The sequence below is a fragment of the Pipra filicauda genome, unplaced genomic scaffold (genome assembly GCF_003945595.2).
Source record: "Pipra filicauda isolate LSUMZ 115617 unplaced genomic scaffold, ASM394559v2 scaffold123_size2130275_pilon, whole genome shotgun sequence".
Taxonomy (NCBI): Eukaryota; Metazoa; Chordata; class Aves; order Passeriformes; family Pipridae; genus Pipra; species Pipra filicauda.
The window spans coordinates 163,876-181,654 of NW_024103696.1; the positions used below are offsets into that span (position 1 = coordinate 163,876).

Sequence of the window (17,779 nt, forward strand, 5' to 3'; positions counted from 1 at the left end):
AGGATTCTGTTTCTACGCAGAATATAACAAGCTCATATTTGATAGCAAACTTGGGGAAAAAAAGCAGTATTGGATGGATGTTTGCTATAGGATGGCTTTCTCTAGCTGTCTGGCTTCTGGCTTGCATTTGCCAGACTTCAACTCTGTTGTGCAACTAGCCAGTAGAGGGTAGTATGTTCATGGAGACTTTGTGTTGTCTTGAGTCTTCTGTCACTGATGTAAGTCACAAAACAGACTAGCTTGATTCAGTGGTCTTTTGAAGCCATCTAATAAATCAGTAAAAACCAGATGAGTTGCTGAGACATGATGGCTCTCTGAAAGTCTGAATTAGTCATGCAGTGGCTTTTGACTGGGGGAAAAAGCTTGTTGGAAACAAAAACTGATTATGGATCATGGGTGATGGCTGTGATTGTTGTATTGCCATTCTATAACAACTGAAATAAATACTGATTCTAATAAGTCTCATTTGCCTCACTTTATTTTTCTCACTTTCTCTTAGTGTTGGACTTTGCCTTTACCAGCCGGCTGTTGCCATGGATATACCAATCTTCATATTTGCTGCTCTCCTTGTGCATTGTGTGTTCTTGGTCTCCATTTTTGACATCTACTTCAGCTCTCCCCTGGTCCATGGAATGACCCCTCAGCAGACCCCACTGCCACCTCCAGCAAAACGTCTTGTACTCTTTGTTGCTGATGGTCTGCGAGCAGATTCACTCTATGAATTGAATAGCAATGGCACACCCCAGGCACCTTACCTGCGGTAAGTCCATCTGAAAACTCTACTGATCCACAGGATTTCGCTTCTGAAGGCAACTCTATGTAATGTCAAAAAGAGAACAAGAAGAACGACGGCAACTATGGTAGCTTGAATACTGCCTTCCCTCTGCCTTTGAAGTGACAAACTTTAAAGAGTTACACTCTGCATGAGTTGGGTTTGGTGTCCCTTGTCAGGAAAGCTGCTAAAGCAGTAACAGTGTAAATTGAGTCAGTATTGTCCCCTGCACACTACAGATAGCCAGTAACTGAGAGGAGCGTGAACTTTCTCCATTCACATCAGCATGGTATCAATTCTGAAGCCTGACAGGCGTTAATTTAACTGCTTCCTGGATGTTCAGTTTAAGAGTAGTAGTTCATTAACGTGCTTGTCTTCTAACTCTAAGCTTTTTAAGGAGTGATTAAGTGATGTCCTGAATGGATCTAACAGCAGGCTGCCACCTCCTCTTTGTTCCACCCTTCCTGCGTGCCTGACCTTGGTGCCTCCCTTGTGCTCCCTAATGTGTCTGATTGCTTAAGGGGGTGATTTGGTTTAAGGTTGTGAAAAATAAATCCTACCAAAAAGTCATAGCCTCACGTGCTTAGAACCAATTTTCATTAACTTTCCCAGTTTCCTTGAATCAAGATAATTAATTGGTTATAAGACAATTAATTTCTTAGACTAAAAAAACCAAGACATTTGTGTAATAGCACTGGTCTGGCTTGAATATCAGAACAAACCCAAATAATCAAACATCTGAAGCTGTTAGGGCTTTCGCAGTCCACTACTGCAAAAGTAGTAAAGAAATCTGAGGGGTCCTTGCTACAGTGCTTGCCAGCTTATATGAGCTTACTTATACCTGCTTCTGCTGCTGTTACTGTTTTTATAAGGTGCTCTTTGCCACTGGCAGATGTCTGACACATCAGTGAGACTTGTCTTTTAGCAGTGGACTTTACACTTACCTCAGAGCAGTTTCTTTTCTTAGCAGTAAAACTGTTCGTCTTTTCCGGCATCAACCAACACCATCAAGGTATGAATGGTGTAATGTCCCCATCAGTAGGAGCAATGGTGCGTAGTGGCCAGGAAAGAGTTATAGTGTGTATTTTTGCCATTGAATGGTTTGAGTTTTTAAGTTTAAAATTCAGCATTTTTGCCATTGAATGGTTTGAGTTTTTAAGTTTAAAATTCAGCATTAGCATGCCTATCTAGAAAAAAGTTAAACCGTGTATTGGCTTGTCTAATGCTGGAAAGTTGGCACTTTTGTTGTCTCTGCTTCACCTTGTTTGTGTAGTTAGAGACTTTCTCTTTCAAAACCTGTAGAAGTAAAACATTGTCGCCGGTGACATGGGTGAATGGAGGGGAAGAACTGTCTTGTAACAAGCAAAGATGCTGACAGGTGGAAGAAAATGCCAATAGAGGTTTGAAGTGCCATCTGTATTTTTCTTGTCTCTCATTCTGCATAGAATACCTGAGTGTGAATGTGTTTGTGTGAGAGAGGATGAAAAGAAAAAACATGTGGCATGTCGCGCTTTCTGAAATGTGGTGGACCAGGCAGCCCAGAGCATACCTTCAGACCCATTGCATGAGCTGCCGCAATTTTGAAGCAAGAGGCCTGGTGTTTTGTCACCAAACCTTTGAGCTACACAACTTCCATAAGTTAACTTTGTAAACAAGTTGACAAGATCAGATGTTGGTTTCTGGAAGTGTTTCCTTTTTTATTCTGCCAAGTTGTTGCTGTCTGAGCATTCCTTTTCCAATAATATTAACCCAAAGTATATGCAATTTAATATCAAGTTTGCTTTTTTTGCACATTTATTGCTAAGTGTTCAGTCCCTTATCCACTTTATAGTAGTAGGCAACATAACATCCAGATTACTAATCTTATCCAGGTGGAGCACTTGGGGAACTACTGTGTTGTTAATGCAGAAATATTTTCTTTAAAGGAGCAAGAACCCCTCTTGTAGCAATGTGCTATAAATAGAAGCAAAATTTTATTAGGTACATGAAATTAAAAATAAATATCCATTAGGCTTGAAGCAGATTGCTAGATGATATATGCCAAGTATCTACTCTTTTACAAATATTCTTGAAAAATCTGTTTTTCAGCAGTGTTGTGGTAGCTGTGAGCAATAGTAGGTGATCTGAATTGCTGCAGTGATGATTTCAGGGAAGATATTTTCTTCCTTGCCTGTCATGTTTTAGCCATATTACTATATCATATTAATATTAATCATTGTTATTATGGGTAGCTAATGTTTATACTGTCAAGGAAATTAATTTTTTTCAGTGGTTCTTCTGAGTAAAAGGCTTTGAAATTATTCAAAATAGCTAAATGAATTCTGAACAGGTAAATTATGATATCTGGCTATATTTTTATCTATCTATTTATATATCTATTTATCTATACTTTTGCTTGATATATATTATTGTTGACTTGAGATCCTGAAGTCAATCCTGTTGTTGACAACAGTCCCACAAAAGCAAAGATAGAGGATTACTTTCCAATTCAATAGAAATCGAATTCTATTTAAAACAATTTCCTACCTGTTGTGACCATGAAGTATGAGAGTAGCTGCATGTGTTTTATTTTTGTCTTAAATCTTCCATGAATACTAGTGCAATACATCCTAGTCAGTCTTCAGTGAGAATAAACTGGAAACCACTTCAAGTAATACTTAAATTCTGTTTTCAAATTAGTACTTTTTTCAGTCCAACTTGCCTTAAAACCTAGCTGAGATGAGAGCTAGAAATAACATGTCAGAGTGCTATGTCTCTGTGTGCTTTTATATTTCTCACTAGTATTTGAGCTATTCCAGGCAGTTCTGTGAGCTTTCAAGTGGGCCATGAGAATGTGGGGTCTAAAATGAGTTTTAAAAAAAGCACAACAAGCAAACCATGAATGCTGCAAACTTAGAGTAGAGCCTGAAATTTTAGGCTGTAAGTCAATTCTTGCTTCATTAGTGAGAAATATATTTACAGCTGAGTATAGAGACCTTGTAACTAACAGTCGTATAAAATCTCTGTTAAAAACAAAGTTAGAAAGCATGAAATTAGAATTTACTTGGACTGAAACACATCTGATAAAAATATAGACAATTTTGTATCTTATATCATGAATAACAACAGTACAATTTTCCAGTAATTTGACTGTTAAAAACTACTTTGAATTTGTTCAGAAGATTCTGCTGTTTTATCCTAAAAATCAGTATAAGGAGTGTGCGGGTGTGTTTGTTTTTTTTCTCCCCATGCTCTGACAGTAAGCTGAATCTTTCTCTTCATCCAGAAGATGGAGACAAGAAAGCAGCATATGGTAATGCTCACCACTTGCTTTCTGGCAGGCCCCAGCTGTTTATATCTTCAGCAGACAGGAACAGTTTATGAGGCTGTTTCTTACGGTTGGGTTTTGTCCCTGTTTTCTTTGCTTTTTATCTGTTGTAACTATTGTTTGTGCATGAACCCTAGACAATTTGATGTATTTCTCTGTGTGTGGTGAGAAGGTATTCTCCTTCACTGTGATCTAATTACAAAAGATAAAAGGTTTACTTAAATTTGCTTCTTGTTGCCAAAATTATTTGCACCTTAAATTTGCATGTGGTTCAAATTCTCTTCATGCTGGCTTCTGATATTCAGCACAGAAAAAGGCAGACATGGTCACAAGAACTAATTATAATTGAGCATATTTAATGAGTAAGATAAGATTTAACTAGACACTTTCTAGCTAAATGGAAATAACAAAAAAAGTAGCAGCAGGCAGAAACAATCTGTTGGGGGGGAAGCAAGCTAAAGTGGAAAACAGCAGAAAAAAATAGTATGTTAATTTGAAGTGTATTACAACACCAGCTAAACTCATCTGTTTGCAGTGCTGATGGGCCACAATAGTAATGTTCTCTGTGGGGTGTCATAATATAGAACTATTTGCAGGTTAATGTTCTGCTTGTGTTACTGTGCAGCAGGTGGTAGTGAAAATCTGGTTTAGTCTGTGTTCTGGGTTTTTGGGGGGGGGAGGTGTTTGGGTTTTTTTGTGCATTTCCTGTCTCCCATCTACCTGTACTCTTTTTATTTGCAATTTGTTGTGCTTTCAAGAAGTCATGAGCATTAACTGCCTCGTATCCTTTTTTCAGGGGTATTCTAGAGAATAATGGCAGCTGGGGAATCTCTCATACCCGAGTCCCAACAGAATCCAGGCCAGGGCACGTTGCACTTATAGCTGGATTTTATGAAGATGTCAGTGCTGTTGCTAAAGGTATGCTTGTCCTAAAGCTTTGAACACTGTCCTCTGAGATAAGGTGTTTCAGTGATGTGCTAGGCTTCTAGATGATTATTAATGCATAGTGGTTTGTATACCAAGATTATGTGGTAAATAGTAATTTTGGATGGATTTTCCATTCTTAATATTGAAAAGCTGTGAAAATAGCTTACCTATGTTAATATTTTGTAACATGGTAAAATTTAGCACCCTGAGCCTAAAAGCAGAAGTATTTTATGGCCTCACCTCTTCATGTAACGGAGATTTTAATTATCATTTGGGATAACAGGAGGTGGCTAAGTAGGTGTTGAAACAAGTAATGTACTGTAATGTCTTAGCTGAACTATTGCTGTGTTGAGTTGGAGAATCAGGAGGAAAATAAAGCAAAAGCCCCAAGCATGTATTTTGTCCAGAGCTGGCTGTCACTGCGTGCTTGGGGCTTAATTATGGGCAACATTTTGTGTTACTGGCTTGGTCTTTTGTGTGGTCCTCTGCCTTCCCTCAGGCTTCCAGGCATGAACACTGCTAATGTTGTGTGTTGGTTTTGGACAGGGGAGGTGAGAGGAGTTACTTGGTTTTATCCATGTTCCTAATCAAAAGCTTCTTCCTTCTGACAACTGCTACAAATCCAGGATTGGCAGGAATTGTTGAGAGATCTATGTATTTCTGCCAGCTGCCTTTTTGTGGAAACAGAAGGTCTTGGAGGTTGTATTGTGATGAGTGTGTGACTGCTGGAAATATGATATGAGTGTGTAATTTATTGCCTGAAATGCCAAAAACTGAGTTCAGACAACAGGGGATGTAGAATTCAGGAGAATTTTAGCTGTTTAGAAGGTAAATCAGCTGTGTGTTTTGCCTGTTTGAATCCCTGCATAATGAGATTGGCTTAGGTTTTCAGCTCACTTCTTAATGAAGGGGAGACTAATTATAATAGAGGTTGAAATGGAGTTAAAACTAAGATTCACAAATTGGAGTTCATTGTGCAATAATATAAAGGAAAGTTATTAAAAATAACCCAAGCAACATTTTGCATGGACTGTCAGTCTTGTCAATGAGATCTTCTGGCAACCACATTTAAATCCAGGTGTATTTGTTTAACAGGATGGAAGGAGAATCCAGTGGAATTTGACTCTGTTTTCAATGAAAGTAAATATACCTGGAGCTGGGGAAGCCCAGATATTTTGCCAATGTTTGCAAAAGGTAAGGCTTAAATTTTCCAAATCTTTAACACATAGTTATCAGGTAGTAAAATAGAGACACTTCAAAGTTTTGAGTTAGAGAACAAGGTGAATGACATATTTCCAGTTTGTATATTTGTATATACCCTATACTTGGTTTCTAGTTTGTGAATTTGCGAGTTTGAGGGGGTGGAGGAAAAGAAGCAGGCTTTTAATGAGGATATCTCTATTTATTAGTCATCTGTTTAAATAGGCCTTACCTAGTTCTGTCAGCATACTAAAAGAAGCATGCCTGAAATTATAAGGACCTAGTATTTTTTTCCTTGGTTGAGGTTTAAAGCTCTTGACTGCAAGCGTGCAGCTGGGGATTTTCTTCCTACGCATGCAGCTCCCACTGATTTGGGAGATAGAACTGCAGCCATGCTTTTTGAGTGTCTGAGCTGTGAAGTAGCTTATTGTGAGTTATCCTGCTTCTACTCTGAACAATAACATGTGAATGGAAGAACTGCATGCAAGCAGGAACTTGCTGGTACTATTTCTGAAGCTGAGGTCTTCTACTCATGGTATGCAGTACATTCAAGTCTTGTCAGCCCAGTACAATTGGTCTTTGTGCAGAGATTGCTGAGCAACACATCAAACAACTAAAGGTTTAATGTTGTTGTAACGAGGGCCTATACACCCTTTTGTGTACTCTCAGAATAAACAGACTGAAGTGAAAAGGAGATGAGCTAAAGGCATATGCTGCAGTTCTGTTCTAGGTATTGGTATTGACAAATGAGAAAAATGGGATAGGCAGAATAGGAGTGGAATATAATATTGGTTTAGAAAAAATGTATGTCGTATTTCTCATGATGATTCTTGAACTTTTTCTGAACTCATGTCTCTTCCCTTTCTCATCCTGATATTCCCCCCACATCCCTCTTTTCTGTTCTTTGCTTGAGCCTCATAAGTTTATGGTTCGCTGTAAAAATATCTCCTGATAATTTCCCATGACCTCAGATTACAGCTTGTATTTGGAAATCATGTCGTGGCGGCTGGGGAGAAGGGAAAGGTAGTTGCCCTTACACAGATTATTTATATTTTTGGGGATATGTTCTTGGGAAAATATTTGAGGAATTCAAGAGTTTCCCAGAGCCTTGTCTTTCTACTGGTTTTGTTTGAGTAAGAGGATAAGCAGAGGACTTGGGAGCAGCTTTGATGTTATCTGTAGAGATGTGCAAGGATAATACTCTCAATAAGGCTTGTTCTGAGTGGTATCAACAATGGAGTTTCCTTTTACAGGGGGTAGGGAAATCCCCCAAAGTTGGCAAAGGTTTAGTGCAGCAATGTATCTGAGAAGTAGTAGCTGTGTGGGAAAATGAATCATAGTTTCTCATGATAGAGAGATAGATTAACTTCTTTTAGTTAGAAAAAGATATTTTTCTTCTTTCAAGGAGGAAAAGTTTTAGAATACAGAAGGAAGTGGGATTAAGTGTTTATTCTTTAACTTTACTTTTACAAAAAGCCAAGAGGGACATAGGGGAACATAGCTTAATTTCTCTCCTTCTTTTCATGTTGCAAATTAATGAGGTCACAGCACTCTTCTTGCGTGTATTTTATCATGCTAAAATGTTCAGAATTTCATTAACTATTTCACCACTTCCATTGGATGATGAATAAAGACTATATAACACTTGCTGCTTTTTGGGAAGGATAGAAAAATCTTTTGTTTCCTGTCATTGTCTATATTCCCTAGATACTTTTCTTGTAATAAATCTTTCAAGGAAATGATTGAGGATTCTATAGAGAAGGTAAATAAAATACAGATCTTTTTCAATATCAGAATAGATATACATGAAATCTTAATCTATCAAAGTCTTAATACTGTGTGATTAGTGTTTTATTCTGAGACAATGTTTTAAGTGCCTTGTATCTTTAGCAGGATTAAAAGGTGTTTGTTTCTAATAGTTAAACTCATTTAAGATATGTCAGTTCAGTGTGCTAATTTTAACCTTATTTTCTATGATGCTTTTCGATTATACCCTTGAAATTATCTGAAAATAATGTGCTTTGAAAAAGCCTATTTTTCTTCCACAATGCTCCTTAAAATTTTGAGTTTCTCTTCTAGACTTGCCAGAATTTGAAGTTTGACCTGAAAGGTCCAGTCCTGTACTTTTGTCATGGTTCTGGGTTGGAGTATAATCTAGAGTATTAAATGTCACACGGAAAAAGGAGCTGCTTCCCTTAAGGGAAGTAGATACTAGTCTGTTGCACCCACAGTGCCATTTGTTCCACAGGTTCCCTTTCTCTTTCTTGGAAGCTTCCAGAAATTCTAGGGTCATTGTTTAAATTGAGTATGAAGAGGGGTATCAAGACCATGGGGACAACTGGGACAAACCATTGTTGGGTTTATTCTGGACAGACAGACATCTCGGTCTCCTGTTTTAGTTCCTTGTTGCTAAACAACACAAAATTTCTCACATTCCTCATGTGACTGTGTTTGATGACAGCTCTCTGATGCCCACACTCTGTCCAGCTCAGTGTCTGACTGTCCTTGTGCATTCATTCTTCCTTCCCCTCTTTTGTGCCTGCAAATTTTGCTAGCAAAGTCTCCTGCTGGTCTGGACTCTGATCCATGAAAAACTTGTCAGACACAGAACTGCCTCACTGTAAATCTAAGTAAGGTGTGATAATTTGATCCATGATCCAAATATTTGGATATTGATGCTGAGGATGAGATAAAGTGTCGGACAAGGGAGCAAAAAGGTGGTAACTGGTTTGAGAGTTTCTGGCAACTTCAGTTATTTCCTGTAGTGTAATAGTTTCATCAAATCCAGTAGAGCTCTATGCTTGCTTTTAAAGGATGTTTTCATCCCTGGCTTCCTTCTGCTTCTCTATCCCATCTTTGCTTCCTCATCCTCAGACTTAAAGAGAAGTGTTGGTGTACTGTCACCTGGCAGCTCTCAAATAATAGAAACAAAATAGTATTTTCTAACATTTTGCGTAGTAGGATTTCTTATTTAAAAAAAAAAAACAAACCAAACAAAAGAAAGGTATATTTTATAAGCTATGCAGGCACTCCAAAACTTTCCTAGTATGACTTTATTTTGCTACCATTTCTCTTTATAGCAGTGCAGAGTTGGGTGGGTTGTTTTGGTTTGCTCTGGTAGAAATTAGAAATGGGTAAGTGGTAGATGTATTCCTTCACTTGGTCTGCAAACTGTGTCCTGTCATTTGGCTTCTTTGATGTGGCACTTCTCAAAGAAGATCTTCTCGGGTTTGCTGTGACATTGTGGAAAAACACTACAGCATTCTACCTTCTTAGATAGTGTTGGACAGGACTTATTTCTTCTTTTGATCTCATTTATCCACCAATTGGAACTTCTGAATTCACTTTTTAATGCCTGGCAGTATTTTCTTCCTTTTCTTTCAGACTGAGAACTACAGCAAGTGTTCTGTGTTATAAGTAGTTGTAACGTCTCCTGGGGCGCAGGGGAGAGCTGCACCGGAAAATCTGTGCCAGCTTTTATCTTCCTGGCTTGAAATACCTGCATCCCTTTGGGTGGGTTTGCGCATAATCTTGGCTAAGCAGCTCCCTTATACTGGGATGTTAGTTCATTCACAAGCCTGGAAGCTTACACAGCGGCCTTATATAATTGTGACATCCAGCAAATCAGTTATATTCTTGCTGGTCATCAACCAATTGAAGAACATTTCACCCTCTGGGAGTTTACACTGTCACGGTATAAATGGTGTCCCTGAGCCGTAACAGCTCTGCTGTTGACTGAGTTATTTAATTAAACTTCACCTAGCTTCAGATCTTTATAGGACTCCTAAAGTTTACTTTCTTCTAGGTCTCCCCCTCCAACCCCCTCTGCCTTTCTCTGCTTTGCTCCCTTCCCAGTGAGTAGAGAATGAAATCAGCTTGTCCAGATGCTTTGTTTGCACATCACTGGCCCTCGTGTTGTACTTTGTGAGTGAACATAGTTCAGTAGTTTTCCATTTTCTATTTTGGATGGATGTTTTGAGGATGCAGACTTTGAAAATTGTCTTCCTGAAGTTGTCCACTGGGCTTTTGATAGCTAGAATTGATATACAGGAGCCCTTCTGATGCCTTCATTATATGTGATACCTGATGTTTTCCTGTGTAAAAGACCTCATAGATAGGGCATTGTCTTGTATGATTCAGTTGAAAAACCAAAGCTGAATATATTTTTCTCAGTCTCCCCGCAAAACACATGTTTAAATGAAGTTCTAAATATGTATCTTCCTTGATTAGAAGTTTCCTGGTGAAATTCTTTGTTTCAAAATGAAATTATGTTTAATTTTCTTGTACTGGGATTTGTTTTAATACTATCTACCTTTCCATACTTTATTTCCTCACCTGAGCATACTGGATAACATTGTTCCTCATTCCTCTGAGATGCTGATAACCTAATGAGGTAAAATGGTATCCAGGTTTCAGAAAAACATAAATTATGGGAAAGTTTAAAATAAGGATTATCATTCCTGATAAGTTTCTACTTCTTTGCATGAAAGTATTTTTGACTATGAAAAGAGAAAAAAACCTTTTCTCTTATCTCGTATGCCACCTATATTATTTTTGCAGGTGCTACTGGAGATCACGTTTATACATTTTGTTACGCAGCAGAAAGTGAGGACTTTGGAGCACAAGATGCAGCCAAGCTTGACATATGGGTTTTTGATCATGTTAAGGTAAGCAGACAATCTTTTTACGCTAGCCGTTTATAAAAAGCACATGTTAGCTTTGTCTTAGAACATGTAAACCTTAACATAGAACTGAAAAGGAAGAAAGTTTTGGAAGATGTATCACATGGGGTCATAAATAAATATTGCTTGAATCAACTTTCATGACTAGTGTAATAGGTGCTTAGAGGAAGCATTTGTCATTCTGTGCTGATTAAAAATCTAACACTAATAAAAGCACCCTTTAAAAACATTCTTGGCTTTTCTTTGTATTGTTTGCCTATAATCTGAAAGCCATGGAGTATTACAGACCCTTTAAGATCTTGAATGCTATTAGTCAAGGATTTTATAACAGGTGTTACAGCATGGCAGAAATCGTAAGTCTTCTTTATGATAAAGAAATAGACAATATTATTGGCTTAATGTTTGTCAGGCTTGCACCCTGACTGTAATTGTTCAATGTGGCTTCTTCTGATACATGTAGCTGGCTTCTGATTGTCTGCTGTGGTTCACACTGTGCTGTGCTGTGACAGATGAGTCAGAGGAGTCACAGTTAGTTTGGGGGGGAGAAAGGGGGAAGCAGAGGCAGCTTAGGCCCTGGAGCACTATAATTTGTTGATGTGGTGCTCTGCTCAGCTGACTTGGGTCAGTGCTGGTTCATGACTGTTGTTTTCTGTGACTCTGTCACTGTAAGTATTAATAGTCCAAGACACATAATTTCTGAGTATTCGTTAGTTTCTGTATTCCTGTTATTCCATGCTACCTCCCTTGTTCAGGATTAAGAAATGCTGATAGTGGGCACTGATGTATGGATACCTGTATCAGTGAAGCAACTGAGTGAGTTATTTTCTGGATCTCATAACAATGTTAATGGAGCTTAAGACTTCAAACTTCTTCCACAAGATCTCTGGGCAGTATGCATTAGTATTAGCTAACCAGCATAAATCAAATCAAACAAAAAATTAAACCAAATAAATCAATAAACCAAATCAGCATCTAGGAAGCCAAGCGTGGTTCTGCTTTAACAGGGACATAGGGTGGAAAAAATTCATTATAGTTTGCTAATTCTCAAAGGACGTGATTTCCTGAGTTTGCAGGTGAAAAGATGTTTTTTCTAATGCCATCCTTTCCCTGAATGTGCACTTTGTGCCATGTTGTGTGTTGTAATGCATATGAATAATAATACAAATCAAATTGGGCTGTCAGTTACACTTGAATAGCTGTTGTCATGAAGTTGCACCCTGCTGTCATTTGGAGCTGCACAAGTATGTGAGGGTGGTGCTGCCTTTTGCTTCAGAACACCTAATGGCATTTCTCCTTTCAAACTCTAATGATGTGTTTAATATATATGTCATTACTGATTACTTTTTCCTCGGAACCAGCACCATTATTTTAAAGACATATTTTGCCCATCTAAATTTCATACTGTGAATGGATAGGACTTGATGGACTGGCACAAACCACACATTCCATTAATCATGTCTCCAATAACGCATCAACGATTGCTTCAGAAGTGTGAAACTCGAGGCTTACTGAAACCAAGGTCACTCTATTATTACAGGCAAACAACTTCCAGCTGTGCTAATGAGATTACATATAAGTAGGAGCGGCAATACTCTCGACCTACTCTTTTTATTCCTCCTTTGAGTTTTATATCAAGGATTTAACAACATATTTTTTAATTCATATGTTGGCCAAGGTGGTCCCTGGATTTCTTCCTCTTGAGTAAGTAAAAGATGGTAACGTGCTCCCTCTCTACTGTGTAGTCTGCAGGTCCCCAAGTGTCATGAGGGCCACTCGTGCCTTCCTCTTCCCCCAAAAAAGGTGGGGATAAAATGAAAAATGGCTAACTAATGTTTGGGGTGGTAGTGCTGGCACTTTGAAATTGCTTGTTCTCTTAAAAAAACCACTAACTAATGGTAACTTGGTCAGAAGATGGGTAACTCTCACTAGTTTTTATTTGTATGGCTCAGAAGCAGATTGCTTAAATCATGAGTGGAAGAAAAATTTATGATACTTGATAGTTCCTGTCATGTCTGCTCATGATCAAGGTGCTCCTAACCCTTTCTTGGGACAGAAAATTTAGCATAGACTTGACTGTGGGCTTATTATCAGCAGCTGAATTAAAACTCAATAATTTTAATGTGCAACAATAGCTTGGTGTTCCAGATGGGTATGGAGTTGATTGACTGTGGGTTTTTTCTGGGTTTTGGGTTGGCTTCTTTGGGGTTTGATTTAGTTTTTTAGAAGCTTTCCAAATAATTACGGGACTGAATATTATCTAATGTGATGTGGCCTGATGATTCTCAATTAAATAACCTTTACCTAAATCATACTGTGACTCTGTGCTAAGAAAAATTAAGGAGCAAAATATTGGGAGTATAGATTAACTAATGGAAAAAAAAAAAGTCTTCCTAATGCATTTTTGATTTTTTTTAAGTATTTTGTGGAAAAACAGTTTTATAAGATTGAACTCTTTTTTAGGGTAAAAGGTTGAAAATTCCAGGAACTTGGTCTTGGAGATGAGACCCAGTAATGGCCTAACCGCAATTTATTATGCTCCAGATATTCAGTTGGTGTCTTCTGACTTGAATGGACATGTAGATGCAGATGACAAATATTTGGGGTTCTTTTCTTTTATTCCTTTCTCATTTTGAAAACAGTACTTCATTCTTGCTTTGACCCCTTTCTGCTGGAAGAAGGCCATCCAAGCCTTCAGACTGTCCCTTCCGTGCAGGGTGGCGGCCAGAGTCCAGAACTGAATTATGTTAAACTTTGAAGCTCTGCAGACAGTGCCATGACCTGATGTTTGTGCCAGTGGATTTCAATACAGATAGCTCTGCTCTAATTAGCAGTACAATGGTTGAATGATTTATTTTAAATACGTAGGTGTCTTGTGCACGATCATGCTCAGCTGATCCAGACCTGGCATATGTTTATCCTGCCTTTGTACATTTTACATCTGAAAATGAACATAACTATTAAACTCTCCCATTAACAGAAATCAACATGCACAACTTTAAGCAACCAATTAAATTAAGTTGTCCTAGATTATGTATGAAGGAGCTGTGTGGAAAAAAAGGTTGTTTGGTCTCTCTCTTTGTACATACATGCAGTCAGCAACAGTTTATCAGCCATATTAAAGGATCATACTTCCATGGAAGCTCTGTTTGAGGGAACAAAAGGTCCCTAACAACTTAGATGTTTAACATCTGTAAGTTCATATTCTATTCAGACATCTGTAAGTCATGTATTTGTTAGACCTGCTAGGTAGTCTTTTTTTCTTCTTTGCTTTCTCCCATCTGAGGAGGGAGATGATTAGATAAAGATTTCACATAGTTATAACCAAACTTCTGTTGTGATGTTTTAATGGGTATTACATTATAATTAAGTTCACATCTTGCTGTAAATGTTTTAATGGGAAACTTATTGCTGATCTTATTAAACTGCATATCAGTTGTAGCCAGTGCATTATTTTGTTGTTAACTAACAGAAAATCATAGAAAAGTTGCCAGAACTATATAAAAATAAGTTTGGAAGAAAGCTGTAGTAATCATCAAGTCCAACTCCCGGCATGAAGGCGATTCTGTTAGAGCGAGCTGCTCGGGTCTTGACCAATCAAGTTTTGAGCATCTTCAAGGATAGGCCTTTTGAGAGGCTGTTCCAATATCTGGATACACTTATGGTTTAAAAAAATAATTTTAAAGAGTCTCTTTGTCTTGCTGGAATTTCTCACATTTCAAATTGCGAGCTTTACCTTGTCCCATTTTCGAGGCCCTCTGACCAGTCTGGCTCAGTCTTCCCTTCACCCTCACAGTAGATGGCTGTAAGACAACAGTGGGATCTCTGCTTAGCTGCTTTTTCTTGAGACTGGAGAAACTAAGTGCTCTTGGCCTTTTAGTTGTTTACTGCCCTCTCTGAAACTTCTTGGTGAGATTTGGCTTAAATATAAATGGAGGTAATATTACTGAATAGAGCAAAGAAAAAGAAAGAAGAAAAAAGAGAATGTTAAAGTTAACATAATGGTGGGTTGAGTGGGTTGGAAACTAGTGTTGAGTGGTGATAGGACTCAAGTTTTCTGAACACTGAGAACCAAAAAGAAGAGACCTTTCACAGGCTACAAGAAGATAAAAGGGTAGTTCTGGACAAACAGTTCAGCAACCTCCTGAGCAAAGTGAAGTGGTTTTTGCCCCTAGTGTTCAGTATCCTGCTTACCAACTCACCACCTTTATCAGCCTAAGATCACTCTTTGTGATAAGCTTCCTATTTGGTTTTGGTTTTTTTAATCAGTAAACCATTTTTGAAAAAGCTCCATGGGATAAAGTTTTCTATTTGTTCTGGGAAAAGGTGCCACATCTTAGGTTACACTTATCTTCTGTTTACCGTCTTCTTTTTAGTTAGCCAGAGTTTGGGCAAGCTCTTCTGACTGCTGCTGCTCTGGATTACAAGATAGCTGGGGCTGGGGGAGTGGGATGGTTTTGGTATGTCATGGGGACTAGTCTGGTGGGAGAGAGGAAGCTCAGGCCTTGCCTTCCTCTGAATGGTTTCTTTCGCACAGTCATTCTGTGATAGAAAAATATGTGCCTTCAAATATTGATCTACCATTTAGGATTTAATTTTTGTAGTTTCCTGTCTGTCTGTTTTGATATGTTGTTTCCTTTTATTTAATTAAAAATAAGAAAACAGAATTATACTGTATCCTGCAAATTACTGATGTGCTCTGGAAAACTTCTTCAATCTGTCGTCAAATATGTGTAGGTGAACGAATTTCTGTGGGAAATGGAAATTTTAAAAATAATTATATTGCTATTTAATGTAATCAGATTTTGTTCTTGTGTCTTTATTTAAAATATCTCTGGACTTTGGTCATGATTTTGTTTGGACAAGAGCTGAAGCTGAGAGTGTGCAAATGTTAGTCCATGCAGCTCGTGTATATTCAGGGAGTTAAAAAGGTGAAATTGCATACTGCCATGGTTTCCTGACTTAGCTTACTATGATACTATCACTGCCAGCTGAGTCTTCCTCTGGGTACAATGACTTTTGTTTACACAAGGTGTGAGCTTTGACTTTTAAGAGCTCCACTGCTATCACAAGTGTGTGGTGGACTGCCCTGTTCTTTGGTGGCCGAAATAGTTCCCTGGCTATACCAGCATTTTCCCTGGACTCTTGCATGAAATTTGAAAACACTCTCATTTATATTAGTGTACTGCAAGGTTCTCTAGATGCTCTTTGGACTAAAACCCTACCCAACTTTGTTTCCTTGGGCAGTGTTATTACTAAGGAGCTGATGTTGGAATAGCTGTCTGCCTGCATTTTGCATTGCTGTAATATGGCTGGTCTAACGCAGAATAGCTGTGTCAAGACTCATTCCATCTGAGGGGAGAATCCTCCCCTGGCATCTGCCTCAGGGATGCATAAGTAGGACATGTGCAAGGCAGATGTATGTTCTGTACTTCATGTATTTGCAAAACATGTCATGTTTCGTTCTGTTATTTTAGTTTCTGCAAACAAGTTGTAGCTTGGTATCTCAGTCCTGCAATACCTGCTTTCAAAGCGAGAGTGTTTGAGACCTTTGCTTCCAGTGTAAATGCAGTAAAGTAATGGAAATGTAAAGCTATAAGTGATGCTCAGGAATGGTTCTTGTTGTGTTTATACAGGAGGCAAAGAAGGGATGATATGCAATTAACTGATACTTCTGTCTTCACAAACTCAAAAAAGCCCCACAAACAAAGCTAACAAAAACAAAACTAACAAAAAAAAAACACAAGAAAAAGATCCCCCAAAACAACAAAAGACACCTCAACTTGAGTGTTGCCTTAGATAAGCTGAAATTGTGGACCAGCTATACTGATAGCAGTTATCTTCCAAGAAGTAAATTGGGAAGTCATTATTTTTTCTCTTTTTTTAACTCTAATTATTTTGACATGAAAACAGCTGTGTTTTAGTTTTAATAAGCTGCCTATCTTTTTCCATTTTACTCAGATTAATGTATTAATGGCTTATTCCATGCAGAGCTTCTTTAATTCTTCCAGAAGTAATCAAACATTGTTCTCTGCACTGAATGAAGAGAAAGTGGTTCTGTTCCTGCATTTGCTAGGTATAGACACAAATGGACACGCTCATCGGCCAAACTCAAGGTAATTGAGATATTAAGCATATCTTTCTTATTAGTTTTAAATGCAAGCAGTAACTTCTTTAATAGTGTTATATATCAAGCCAGAAACAAGACTGGTAGTGTTGTGGGTCATATGTGTCACCATGATTACCTGTGTTCTGAATTTTCTGGGTTATTTTGTTTTTTAAGGTCCCATCTGTAGAAGTCACGAATTATTACTATATATGGTATACCTGGTTATACTCCTCTACTTGAGTCTGATTTTTAGCAGATTATCTTAGTTATAGCCAACACGTAGTCTAGAGGACATGTAGGGAATGGCAGTTTTAAACATAAAATGGATACAGTTTTCAGATTTCCCGTTGCTGAAATTATATAGTTGAGTTTACAGGCAACAATAAACTCAACTATAACGGCTGCAAATTCCAACATTATGCTTTGCCTTTCCTTATGACTCTTGAACCAAGAAGAGTTTAGATTAACAGTTCTCATCACCAATTTGTTTTGAAGTACGTTATTTGAGAACTTTCTTTTCACTTCTTCATGTGCTTTGAATGTAGGATTTTATGTCTTTCTCTTGATCCTTGCATACTTTCAAAATTAATTCTCTGATTCCCTACATCATTCCAAAGATCATATTTGCTGTATCTCTCATGTTCATTTGTTATGATTTTTTTGAAGACAGAGTTTTAAAACTGACTTTAGCAACAGCAGCAAAAAGAAAACTAGTTGCCTGAAAATTAATCATGGCCACTCTTACTAAAAATATGAAGATTTTTTTATTTAACCTCTATTCCACA

At 37.9% G+C, this 17,779-nt stretch overlaps 1 protein-coding gene across 2 annotated transcripts in view; it reads left to right on the forward strand.

Moving 5' to 3' along the window:
- The window catches only part of PIGN (phosphatidylinositol glycan anchor biosynthesis class N), a 103,316-nt gene that overhangs the window by 14,906 nt on the left and 70,631 nt on the right, over positions 1 to 17,779 (forward strand). For both annotated transcript variants that reach the window (XM_027736766.2, XM_039388920.1), the window contains exons 2-6: positions 500 to 760; positions 4,876 to 4,997; positions 6,102 to 6,200; positions 10,767 to 10,873; positions 16,877 to 17,001. In XM_027736766.2, coding sequence (XP_027592567.2) covers positions 534 to 760; positions 4,876 to 4,997; positions 6,102 to 6,200; positions 10,767 to 10,873; positions 16,877 to 17,001 — 680 coding nt within the window. In that variant the 5' untranslated portion in view covers positions 500 to 533. The remainder of the gene's footprint in view (positions 1 to 499; positions 761 to 4,875; positions 4,998 to 6,101; positions 6,201 to 10,766; positions 10,874 to 16,876; positions 17,002 to 17,779) is intronic.